A 12,319-nucleotide genomic window follows, 5' to 3' on the forward strand; every position below is an offset into this window, starting at 1 on the left:
GGTCTGTGATCAAATGAGTTGAGGAAATTTGCGGTTAACATAACTATTCCAGGTTTCCTTCTCACAGTCTTCTCAGAACCCTAACATGCTGGCGTGCTTGGTAGCCTTTCAAGAGGGGGTTAGGGCATGCAGAGCGTCCAGTGCCACTGGTCCCAGAAGACTCACATTCAGCAAATGGTACTTTGAGAAACGAAACTGTGGCTTGGGTAGACCGAGTAACCTGAAGAGACACAGGCAGGGCTCTAAGCCAGCCCTGTACTCCTGAGCTCATGGCATGGTTTCTCCAGAGAGCCCTCAGACCACACGCACAGAGAGGATAATGCAGGTGTCCACTGGGACCAAACTAGAAGAAAAGCCAAAAGGAAAAACTCAAGGAGGAAACAATCTCTGCTGCCATGATTTCAAGACTTTTCTTTGTGCTCTGATCTTATGGTGAGTCCGAACAAAGACAGAATTCTGTAGAGCCACTTCTCAGTGGCTTCTTCCCCCTAAGTCACAATCCTCCATGTGTGACAGCTAATCCTCACCATGGTAACAAAAAGCAATGTTATAAACAGGGCGTTATGGCTTCCATCGGGAATGACCTAGAATGCGATTTCAGCAAAGTGGTGGGCAAGCAGGCAAAGGCCAGGTCAACCGGGAATGGAAGGGGGCACATCCTCCCTTCTGGCAAGGCGGCAGAAGGGGGATGGGCGAGAGATGGAGGGAAGAGAGGCCAGGCAGGCAGACCCTCCAGGTTTATGGACCTCCTGGGGAAAGCATGAAGAGTAGGGCAGGTAGAGTAGGGCACGAAGAGTAAGAGGGAGAGGAAGGAGAGCTCGGCCACAGTGGCCAACCTACCTGACCCATGACGTCCTCATCGTACGACAGCGTCAGGCCCAGGTCAGCGATGTCCCCATCATAGCGCTAATACAACAGAGAAGGGGAAAGTGTTGGGACCAAAGAGGGCTATATCCTTGAAGAATTTAACACTCCTGTCCTATGAGGTCGGCTTGGCCAGTAACTGCTGTGGCTGCTGTACAGCCTGAAGCAAAGGAGGAGGCCACTCATTACCCCAAGCAAGGAGGCTGTGGGCATCAGTGCTGAGCAAGCAGTGCCCTGAGGGCACATGGGGACCTGCGGTGGCTACAGGACGGGCCTCTTTATTGCAGCACATCTCGTTACACCACACTCTGCTGGGCTTCACTCCTCAGTGAGCTCTTGCTAGCTCAGCCAAGCCCTCCTGCCTTTCCACACTGACCTTAATGGAAGTGAGGTTTTTATAGAACTCGGAGTCCAGAGAAGGTAGTTCATCTACAGAGCTGTAGAAGATACTGTGGTGGTGCCCGAGCAGCTGGCTCAGGAAGAAGGATGCAAAGGGCACGTCTACCACAATTCCCTGGGAAAGAGGAGAGAGAAAAGCTTGCCATCCGATGGTCCAGGATTCGTTCTCAGTGATCTCATCAGGGGCAGCTCAGGATGCAAAGGAACACACTGCCGCTCCCCTCACCCCGCATGACATGGCACCAATGGCACCTCTAGACACTTTCTAATTTTCAATCTGAATAACAATATCTCCCCATCACTTAAACAATCAAGTACCACCTGGGGACTCAGAGCATAGTGGTCAAGGAAATCAGCTTTGGAGCTTATACTCTAATTGCACAGTTCAGAGATCAAATCCCAGCTCTGCTGCTGTCAAGCCACAGGGCCTCAGCTTTCCCACCTATACATGAGGAACAGCACAGCCTCTCAGTAATAAGAATTAAAGGAGCAGGGGGTGGAGGAGCATGGAGGACAGCCCCTCACCAGAGGCAGGGTGGGGGAAATTTCCAGGAAGAAGAGAAATCTAAACTACATCTAAAGGAACACAAGGCCTTTAGTATAAGACCCACAGGCATGCTCCCAGGACAGAATACAGATCTGTCTGGCCATAGCACAGAGTGAGACTGGAAGAGAGGTGAACAATGAGGCCAGAAAGGTAGGCAGGGCCAGATCAGAAAGGGCCTCATAAGCCGCCTGGAGTCTGGATCCTATCCTGAGGGCAGTGGAGAGTGCTGGGAGGGCTCAAAGCGGGGATGTGCCACATTTGTACTTTATGTAGAGAATAAACTAGAAGAGGAAGAAAGGAAGACAGGAGGTAGAGATACAGCACAGCCAGGAAGAACTGCATAACGCCAGGGAGAACTGCCAACAGGTTGTAGTAGAAAGGTAGAGCTGAAAGGATGGAGAGGGGTATGTGGATTGGAAAGATTAAGATAGAGTCAATCAAACTCAATGATGGCTTGTCGCAGAGGATGAGGGTTACATGAGTTAACAAGTGCTGCTTCTCACACAGGCCCACTGTGTCCTAATTTCTTTCATCTGTACTATTATTAGAGAGGAAGGAGACAGAGATGTGGCCCAGGAAATGGGGGAGGACATTCACAAAAGCTACGAAGTCATGCTTTTCAGATGGCCCAGACTCATCTTGATCTCATCACAGCTACACGTTTAAAGGAAAAACATGGCACGTGCCCAGGTAGGCCCTTGTGGGATTTTTTTTTTTTTTAAAAATGGAAATCAACAGAGAAATTGTCTCCATTTTGTAGACGTGAAAGCAAGCACAGAGAATGAGCCCAGGCTACTCAATCAGTCCAAAAGCAGGACTGGAGGGTGTCTGGGCAGAGACTCAGATGAGGCCCCTTACTTCATCTTGGTCAGGGACTGAGGCCATGGACAGAGGCTGTGTACACCGAGAGAATGATGGATTACCTAAGGGTCAAAGGATGTTTGCCCCACAGTGCCTCCTTCCTTCCACTTGCCTTGGCTTCTGGCTCGTTGCCTTTGGAAGGCATTTTGGCTTCTCCAGGGTTTGTGACAGTGTGTGAGATGAGTGCTGCTCAGGTGGTTCACCTCCTCGCTACCTAGGTGAGGAGCTTGGCAGAATCTGGGCTCTGGGGGAGGTCCCCTGCTGCTCTGGAGCCCACTGTGAAGGCCATGAAGACTGGCTACTGACAAGCTCGTGTTGCAGATTTACTTCCTTCCTGAGGAGCAGGACTCTCAGGGTGGAGGGGATCTCATGCCACCAGGAGGGCATTCTGCCAGTTGAGCTCTCAGTGGAGAGGGATTGGGAGCTGTGTGGGCCTCACAAAGCCTGCAGAAGTCCACACGCCCTGACTCCAGGAGACTGAGAAGAGGAAGTTCAGACACCTTTACTCTTAATAACGGTGAGGATGGCAGCTCTACTTCCTTTGCGACCAGGTGCCAGGCATCACAGAAGGTGTTTAACTCGTGTTTCCTCGTTTATCGTCTACAGTAACCCAATCACATAGCCTGTATTATCCCTACTTTACTGATGAGAACCTGAAGAAGAGACCTAAAGAAGGAAAGTGACTTGCACACAGTCACACAGCTGGCCAGGGAACACCAGTGTTGATTAGTTGCTATGGGCTATCCCCTACCTTCATGTTCTAGTCTGTAGACATCTCCCAGGTACCTCTGGCTCACTTTGAAGCACTCAAATAACAAAAGATATTAAAACAATTGTAACAACTATCAAACCCCACAAAATGCAGCCCTCCTACGACCTGGCCCAAGCTCCATGTGAAGCCCTGGTTCTGGCACACTACGCCTCACCTCTCAAAGAAGCAGAGGTCTGGTTTGGGACTCAGGCTGGCTTGGGTTCAAATTTGGATTCTATTGCTTAACTGGTGATGAGACTCTTGTTAAGAGACTTCTCGAAGCCTCAGGTCTCAGTTACATCCTTATGTAAACAGGGCAGCTGCAGCCATGCCACAGGACTGCTAAGATTAAATGAAATAACACACAGAAAGCACCAAGTATTTTTGTACAGTAATCTTAGTTCCTGACTCTCTTTCCTTGACTTTATTCTAATGACAAGTAGTTTACATGGCTGGGCCTGATCACATAAATGGATACAAAGTACCACACAAATGGTACTTCTCATATTTTATTCTCTGTTCCAGTTCAATGCTCCTCAACATGCCTACCTCATATACAGCCTTTCCCAGCATCTTGCCCACAAATTCGAAGAGCTGCAGGTAATTCTCATGAATATAAGATGTGGGCGAAGGGTAGAGTCTCTCGTCCCCACTGGTTGTCTGCAAAAGTGGCAGAGGTTAAAAGCCTTGTAACGAGCAAGCCCAGTCCTTCGTTTTTCATTTGTCATCTTGAAATGGGCTATTGTCGACCCCATGCTCACTCCCCTTAAATACCTTGAACAGATTGAGTGCCGGGTCAAATACTCTCTTGATGATCTCTTCCAAGAACTCCTTAAAAACACCATCTTGATCAATCCCGGCCTCGTCCACTCCAAAGTCATTAACAAACTTCACGCGGATCACACCCTTCATGGCGTGCTGGGAGAGCTGCCGAAGCTGCTCGTAGCCGTCCTGCCAAGGGCAGAATTACAGCCCATTAGGAACCCAAGGCCTTCTGCATGACTCAGGGCTCCCTCCTTGAGGCTCCTTCTCCCCTGTGTGAAGCTTTCCCAGTGTAATAAACATGTAAGTCAAGATGCATGGGTGCATGAAAAGAGCAATTCTCACCTGCATTTACATGAGAGCCTGTTAAAAAGAAAATTCATTTTTGGTAATGTGAATTTTACCACTCTTTGGCAAGGGGAGACTGCCCTCAAGAGGATACAGAGCAGCAAGACAGGAAATTAGACAAGATGAGTCACAACAAGCTCTCGGCCAGCAGACAAAAGATTGAAGAAACCTGGACAAGATCCCACTCTTTCTATTTTAACGCTGAGTATCTTTTAGCTCATGGTAAAAATCAATCAATGAAACTTACAGACCACTAGAAGACGAAAAATAAAAAATAACCTCCACTCTCAATCCCTGGTACCTTCCCCCAGATCATGAAAGGCCTTGTGATTCATGCTGAGAAATTTAAATTATATCCCACAGGCGACCGGGAGCCACAGAAGAGTTTAGGCAAGGAGCAACATGGCTGGCTTTCTGCTAGCAGCAGAGCAGATGGATGGCAGGGGACAAGGCAGAAAGCAGAGGGGATGGGGCACAGGAGTAATGTTGGGCCTGGATGAGGGCAGGAGCGGAGAGGAGAAACCTCAGCTCACTTCTGGCTTATATTCAGTTCTCTCAAGACACATAGTCATTCAGCACATATCTCCCCTATCCAGAACTCTGAGATACAACTTCAGAGTTCTGCTAAATGGTCTTATTTAGTTTGTCTCTTAATTCTAATCTGTTGAGGTTTTCCTGGCTCCTGATTCTGTCATCTAATATACTTCGGGCATGCGAACACTGAGAAGCAAGCCGCTTAAGTTTTCATTTCAGTAATTATAAAACAGTGCTGGACAGGACAGGACCCACAGAGGAGTCCTTGGCACAACATGAGGACATTCACCATGGTGAAACCTATGTCTTTATATAGTGTCGCATAACAAGTTGCAAATCAACTACAACATCCTACTCAGACCACCCTTCATTTCTCCCTCTCAGTCACAACTGTAGTGCTCTGACATTTTGCTGAAAAAGACCATCTCTGTAGCATCCACTCATCTGCACTCTGGTCCCTTGTCACAAAGCAAATGAGGCTAGTCTGGTAAGATCCATTTTGGGGAACCCTTGCTGCCTTCCTGTCAATCACATTTGCCTTGTGCTCACCTAGTAAGCCAAAGGACTGTCCTCTGGTGGTTCCCAATCTTATTCAGGCTTATGCTCCAAAGTTAATGAGCACGGAAAATATTATCTCTAAAGTCCCCTAGGTCATCTTAAGGAAAAGGAATACAATTTTGAGTGCTCAATCCTGAAAAGTACTTTTATGCACATAAAGTTTGAGAACCATTAAGTTAGTTGGAGAAACAGGAAGTCACCATGCAGCTGCTGCAGCATTTCATTTAAACCACCTAAATTTAAGATAATTATCTTGGCACTGAATCAGGGACCACTGGAGAATACAACGTGTTCCTGCTTGTCTGCAGGATTTCCTCCATTCTACCTTAAAATGTTAAAAAATGTTGCCTCCCTAAACAATACATGTTAGCAGGTGTCTGGGCCATGCAGATTCAATGAGAAGGTATATGTGAAAGCACTTAGCACGAGGCCAAGCACACAGCAGGTGCCCAAGGAGTATTTGCTGGACTCGAATCTCAATTTTGCTTGATGGACATCCCACATTAGCTTCCTCTTTGAAAAGCTGTAGAGAGGAATTTGCACCCTGCCTCCTCTGACATATTTCCTGTCACTGCATCCTGGGCACTGGTGTTGTTACCTGAGGATTAGATCTGTGCCCCTTAGGAAAGTGAGTAGGAATAGGGCGTTCCTCTTCTCTGCAGCATCTCAACAAACAGATGCAGAATCCTGACCTGGGGGCAGGAAATCTGGCTTTGTTTTTTGATGACTTCAAGGTCGGATATCGAGCGACCCTGACTGAGACTCTGAATTTCTTTGGCCTCAATTCTGCCACTGACAAGGCAAGGGGAAAGTATGTCAAAGATTCCTTCCAGTTCTGAAATGCTAGAGTTCCAGTCCCAGCTCATGCTCTGTGAGGAGAAGCCTTCCTGCAGGACTAACACCTGCATGCCTAATACAGAAGCATCTCCTTCAATACAAACCACAAAAAAGGAAACAAAAAAAAGGCTTGGATATCCCGTGAGTTTAATATCAGCTTATGATGCCCCCTGGTGTCCAAACTAAGTAAAGGCCACTGGGCTTTCATGTTCTAATAATCAAACCGCCAGATCTTAAACGCTGTGGTAACTGAATAAATGACCCTCTCCCCTTCCTAATTCACTAGGACTACCAGAGCCTAATTTCATGACAAGATATTTCTAATGGGACATAAAGAGGAAAACAGACTTGCTGACAACCTCGGACAAATATCGACCCTTTGACATCCCTGAGCGATGTGTCTGGAAAAGCAGGCTTGGGTAACCAGGATGTCGACAATGAGTGAAGTGGGAGTCGGGAACTCCGTCACTCTAGGGAGGCAGCAGTCCCTACTGCCCCAGAGTTCCTGTGGGCAGTGGCCACATGGGAGGGGGCATGACAGGTGGTAGGATGGAGGACATTAAGAGATGGAAGTGCATTGGGGAAAGTGTTAGAGAAGGGAATTTCTCCAACACAATCGGTTTTTTTCTGCTTTGAGTCAAAGCAGAGGTTGTAAAGTGGTGGCCCATAGGTTGAATTTGGTGGGAAGATGGGTTATTTACTTTCCAGGTACTTTACAAAATTTCATTAGTTCCCAAGATAAAAGATCTGGAGATTTCACGCAAAACCCTGAATTTTGGCCCTCTCTTAAAAAACAAAAGCAGCATGGAGCCCAAATCCCCACACAGCGATAAAGAGTCAGGTAGGGCTGAGTGTTTCATTGGGGCATGTGTTCTCCACCTGCCCACTCTACTGCTCCCCAGCACTAAGACTGGATGTTAATTGTCATTTATCAATTCATTTGTGGGGTTATTTCTCTTGAGTTACCTTGACTGAGGGCTATGTTTCAAAAGTGGGAGAGAGCAGTGGAAGTGAAGAATATTTCTATTTGTTTAGCATGCAAACAAGATGTTTCTGTGCCAAGACACACTCAGCCAGCTTTCCTCATTACCATGACCTGCAGGGTCCCTGTGGGCACTTATATTTCTTATCCCTACTTTTAACGATGTCAAAAATATTACCTGTTTACCACATGCTCCCTCCCTGGCAGACCTCAGTGTCAATCACCAGTGGTCAGGGGAACTAAAACAAGCTCTCCAGGAAGGAGTGTGAATGCCCCAAGGGAGAAAATGAAAACATGCAGGGAGGAAGGGCTGCAGCCACTGCCATCTGCTGGTCGCTGGCTATGAGGCCATGTGCTGTCCCGGGATCCCATGACTGTCCTACACGGCACAACCTGCTAATGAGGAACTGTGGCTAAAGTGTGAGAAAGGGGTAAAGAGCAAGCATGGGCAAATAAATCAGGCCAGGCCTCTCCTAGGAATGGTTACTTGGGGCTCAGTCACTGATTCCACCACTGGCAGGACCAGCACATGCAGGCAGGCTGTGCACTGCACAACCCTGGGGGAAGGTGTGGCATGCACAACGCAGACATCGCAGGTGTATACATTTACAACAATGTTCCAACAAAATCAATATATTGTAACAATTTTCTGACATATGGAGGTAAAGCATTCTGAGGACAGGCACCTATTTCTAAAGCACATAAAGCTGCCACATTGTGGTAATAGTAACCCTGGTCACTGGCTTTGGCTAAGGTGGGCCACTTGCTTCGTATGCATAGGTTTATGTCTACAAAGAACTTCTAGCTCTGGGATAAATGTATTTCCCAGAATTGCTCAGTAAACTTAACACCTACACTCCAGCCTCCAGATCCACAGCTGGGAATCTGGGCAAAGTATCTGCCGGGACAAATGGTGTTTGCACAGACATGAAAATGTCTGCACGGGGCACGTCTTGTCCTCATTTCGAAGAGGCATGAAGTGTTTGATGCTCTATCCCAGGGGACCTTGTGGGGAAAAGAAAAAGAAATATTGCACTGCAGGTCTTTAGCGCTGAGGACACGTCTAATCAAGCAGCTCTCAGAGAAGGAAATAAGACAAACGGCCACTTTCCTGCTCCCAGAGCCTTGATTTCATGGTCATTAGATCAAGGAATGACAAGAACAGTTCAGAGGCAGTAGATCATCCCCTAAAACTCCTACATTTCACAGAGCACACTTCTTTGTGGGCTTCTCACCTCCAACATCCGGGACCGTCGGATGGTAATGTGAGTGACATGAGGGGAGGCAGAGCTGGTTTCCACAAGCCCCAGTTTCTCCTTCTCCTTGGTAACCATGTTTCGGAACAGGAGAACTCTCTGAAATGATCAAAGGTAAGACCAGAAACAGGCTCAATAACTGATGATTCCCTAAAATGCACTGTACAAAATGAATGAAATGTAAGCCACATAAGATGCAACCAGAATGGGACACAGGTTATGTGCTACAAGTCAGAACTGACTTGGGGAAAGAGTAAACATTCCCTAAAACACTCTTGGGAATTAGAAATATAGCTGAAAACATGCCAAGGAATAAAGGTTCCAGAAAGAGTGGCCTGGCTGCAGATAAGAGTCCAGCTAAGAATAGTCTAGGAGAAATCATTCTCTTTTTCAGTCAATAATCCACTGTAAAGACCTGGTGGCAAGACAAGTTTGCAGAGGCAGCTTTATATAGCTGTGCCTGCTTTAAGGAAATCAATATTATAAATTTAAAAACAGAAACATTTCAAAGGCAGTTTTTTTCACTGTCAGAAATTTTTTAAATGATACTACAGAATAAAGGTTCCTGACCTTTTATCTGCCTCCTCTGTGCCCTCGAGCACACCATAGTCCCACTGGTAATATTTCTCAATTATTGTTTGAAAAGAACCTTCTCTCTAAGATTCTGATAAGCCCCTTCAGGTGAGCACTGACCCTTTGCCCCATCCTGAGTCTGAGAATCACCGCTATTAATAGCACTCAAATAATGTCACCTGAATGAATAAATAAATCCAACCAGTTTTTCTTTTTAAATAGGAATTCCCCTCAAAAGTCGAGAGCTTTGTTAAATACAAATAAAATACTAATAACAAGAACAGTAATAATAAGGATTAACTATATACAAAGGGAGGCTAGTGCATTTCGTTTGATCATTTACATTAACTTGTGAAGTAAATATGGTTGTAACAGAAAAAGCAACTGCCAACAGCCTCCTAAGGAGGAGAGATGTATTTGGTGGAGGGGCTGTTATTCAGCGAAGCAGTTTGATTTGGCTGGTTCTTAAGTCTAGAAATAAGGACTGAAATGCTCTGAATAGCATCAAAAACACTTGGGGTTCCAGGGTCACATGGACAGGAGAAAGCAGACTGAGGAACAGTGACGGAGGACAGCGATGCAGATGAAGGGCACTCTTCCTCTCCCTTCTATGGTGGGAGAACTGGAGACTTTCAGGAATAGGTGTTTAACTTGTGTGGGGGCCATGTGGTACGACTGCTTCCTGTGACACCAAATATTTAGCATGATCACCTAAACGAGGGGTGCCATTTTATGAAACATGATGCAGAAGATGAGCTTTGCATCTGGGTTAACGCAGTATGGGGCAGAAAGAGCATACACAGCGGAACTGCAGAGGTGACCATGAGAATGTCAGTCATCCAGGAATCAAAAGACAGGATGGGGCTCTGGATTTCCATGGGGTGTGGAAAGTATGAGGCAAACTTAACCAGCTCTCAAGAGGTGGAAAGACCTTGGTGACAGCAGAGTACCTCTGGATAAGGATCACTATCCCCGTTTTGCAGGTAAAGAAATGGGCAGTTGGTGGGTGGGGAGCCAGATTAAAACCTAGAGCCTATGCACAGAACACACCACCCTGCCGCTGCCCATCCCACTTGGAACTAAGCCTTCTAGGCCAAGGCTAGAGAGAGAAGTCTTAAGTCCCAGTTGGAAGTTGAAGTGCACGTAAACATGTAAAAGCAAAATGTAAGAGAGTGCAGAGAATGAAGTGTGTGTGTGAACCAGGTGGAGCTGAGACTTGCCACCCACTCAAGTGAGACCAAGAACAAGGGAGAAGTTCGGCTTTTAGGGCTATATGGCATAGTGGTAACAGATGAAAGAGAAAGCAGGACTGGAGAGATCCCATTACTCTCCAGTGTGCTGCAGCGAGAATCGATCAATGGCAGAGGGCAGCACAGACCCTGATAAGAGGGCAGTGAAGCCCGAGACGGGAGACAACGTGAGTGCCCTTGTTGCACTAACACACCAAGCCTCAGACGTTCTCCCAGACCTGCTAGTGCCATCACGGGGGAGCAGTACGAGCAGGGAGATGAGGAAGGGGCCTATTTCCTGAGAAAAAAAGAAATTTTATGAGCCAAGGACAAAAGTCTTGATGGCAATCTTAAGCAAAATTCTGAAAAGAAAAAAAAATGGGGAAGATCATAATACAGCCTGGACTCAGAAGTCATGAAACTACTCTCAGAGGTTCTCAAGTGCTCTTGTTCACAGCAACCCTAGTGGCTCAGCATTATTTTCATAGCACTCCTAGGTCAAAAGAAATACTCAACAGTTCCATTTATTTGGTAGTTAGGTCCTAAGAACTTATTAAGTATTTATGTGCTAGGAATTTAAAAATACATTGAAACAAAAAGATTTTTAAATTTCATTTTTAAAACCCAGCTTAACAAATATAGCATCATTGAAAAGAATGCTGAAACTGTAAACCTGAGCTAGTACTTGCATATAATGTCTAACAGATTTCACTGTGTTCCTCTCAAAAACTTAAAATATCCAATAGGAACCTGGGGCACCTCAGCACACCATTTGTGAGCTCCAGATATATATAGAACGAGATTCCAGATTATACGGTATGGGAATCCTATGGTCTGGGGCTGAATTCACAGACCACAGGCCCATGACACGGTGCTGCACTTTAAGTCAGACTCCACCAAACTAGACTAGGCCCAGGAGGCGAAGGGCTGGAAACCACCTGCAAGAGGAACAGTTGGAGGAAGGAAAGCTGCTATCAGAAGGCAAACAAGAGCTGTCTGCAAATCTCAGATTAGAGAGTCCACCTCTAGTGGCCAAAGGGTAGAAGTTACAGAGAAGTAAATCAGATTAAGACGAGGAAGAATGTTCCATCACTGGGAAAAATAAAGCAATAGAATGGCCTGCTTTGCAAAGCTGCATGTTCTCTATCTGAGGCAAGGTCAGGGAGACTGCTGAAGGGGCATCCTCATGGAGGGAATGTATGACTAAGGCATCTCCACGAGGGCTCTCATTTCTGAGAGGCTCTGCTGTCAAAAGCAATAAGAATTTAAACAACCATGTTTGTTTGTGAATCATTGCTGGAGGGTAAAGAATGGCAACCATAAGTATTAACGTCAAGGTCAAAACAATATCAGAGAGCAAAGAGGAGTTAAGTATTTCTGAAAAGTGAGATTTAATTTAGAAACATGTGGTTTACGCAAAATGTCTATTTTGTCAAAAAAGAAAAAGGAAAGAAAGAGCACATCTAGACATTTAAGAGCCTCTTATAAGGTAGCAAGTACAGTCTTGTCTCGGTATCCAATAGACATTTCTGGAATGTACACTATACACGAGATAGGTGAGCAATGCTTTCCCTCAGTTCTTGGACACTTCTCCCACAGTAGCTGACCCTTTCCAAGTAGCTCATGTCCCTTGAGTCTGTGGCACCACACTGCTGGTTTTCTCCCTCTGATTACATTTTCTCTCCTTGTGCTGGCCCTTTAAGGGACAGGTCCTGCAGAGCTCTGGCCTCAGTCCCCTGATCTTCTTACTCTGATTCTCCAAGCACCTTGTCCACGGCCATAAATGCAGTTAGGAGATTTGGGTACTGTCTCCAGCCC

The 12,319-nt window shown here is 46.2% G+C and overlaps 1 protein-coding gene across 1 annotated transcript in view; it reads right to left on the minus strand.

Annotated features, from left to right (window-relative positions):
- UBE3B (ubiquitin protein ligase E3B) overlaps positions 1 to 12,319 on the minus strand; it is a 51,071-nt gene that overhangs the window by 9,134 nt on the left and 29,618 nt on the right. The window contains 5 exon segments of the mRNA XM_039861868.1: positions 841 to 906; positions 1,241 to 1,378; positions 3,972 to 4,082; positions 4,197 to 4,373; positions 8,679 to 8,798. Of these exon segments, the coding sequence (XP_039717802.1) occupies positions 841 to 906; positions 1,241 to 1,378; positions 3,972 to 4,082; positions 4,197 to 4,373; positions 8,679 to 8,798 (612 nt within the window).

This window comes from Pteropus medius, unplaced genomic scaffold (genome assembly GCF_902729225.1).
Source record: "Pteropus medius unplaced genomic scaffold, Ma_sr-lr_union100, whole genome shotgun sequence".
Lineage (NCBI taxonomy): Eukaryota > Metazoa > Chordata > Mammalia > Chiroptera > Pteropodidae > Pteropus > Pteropus medius.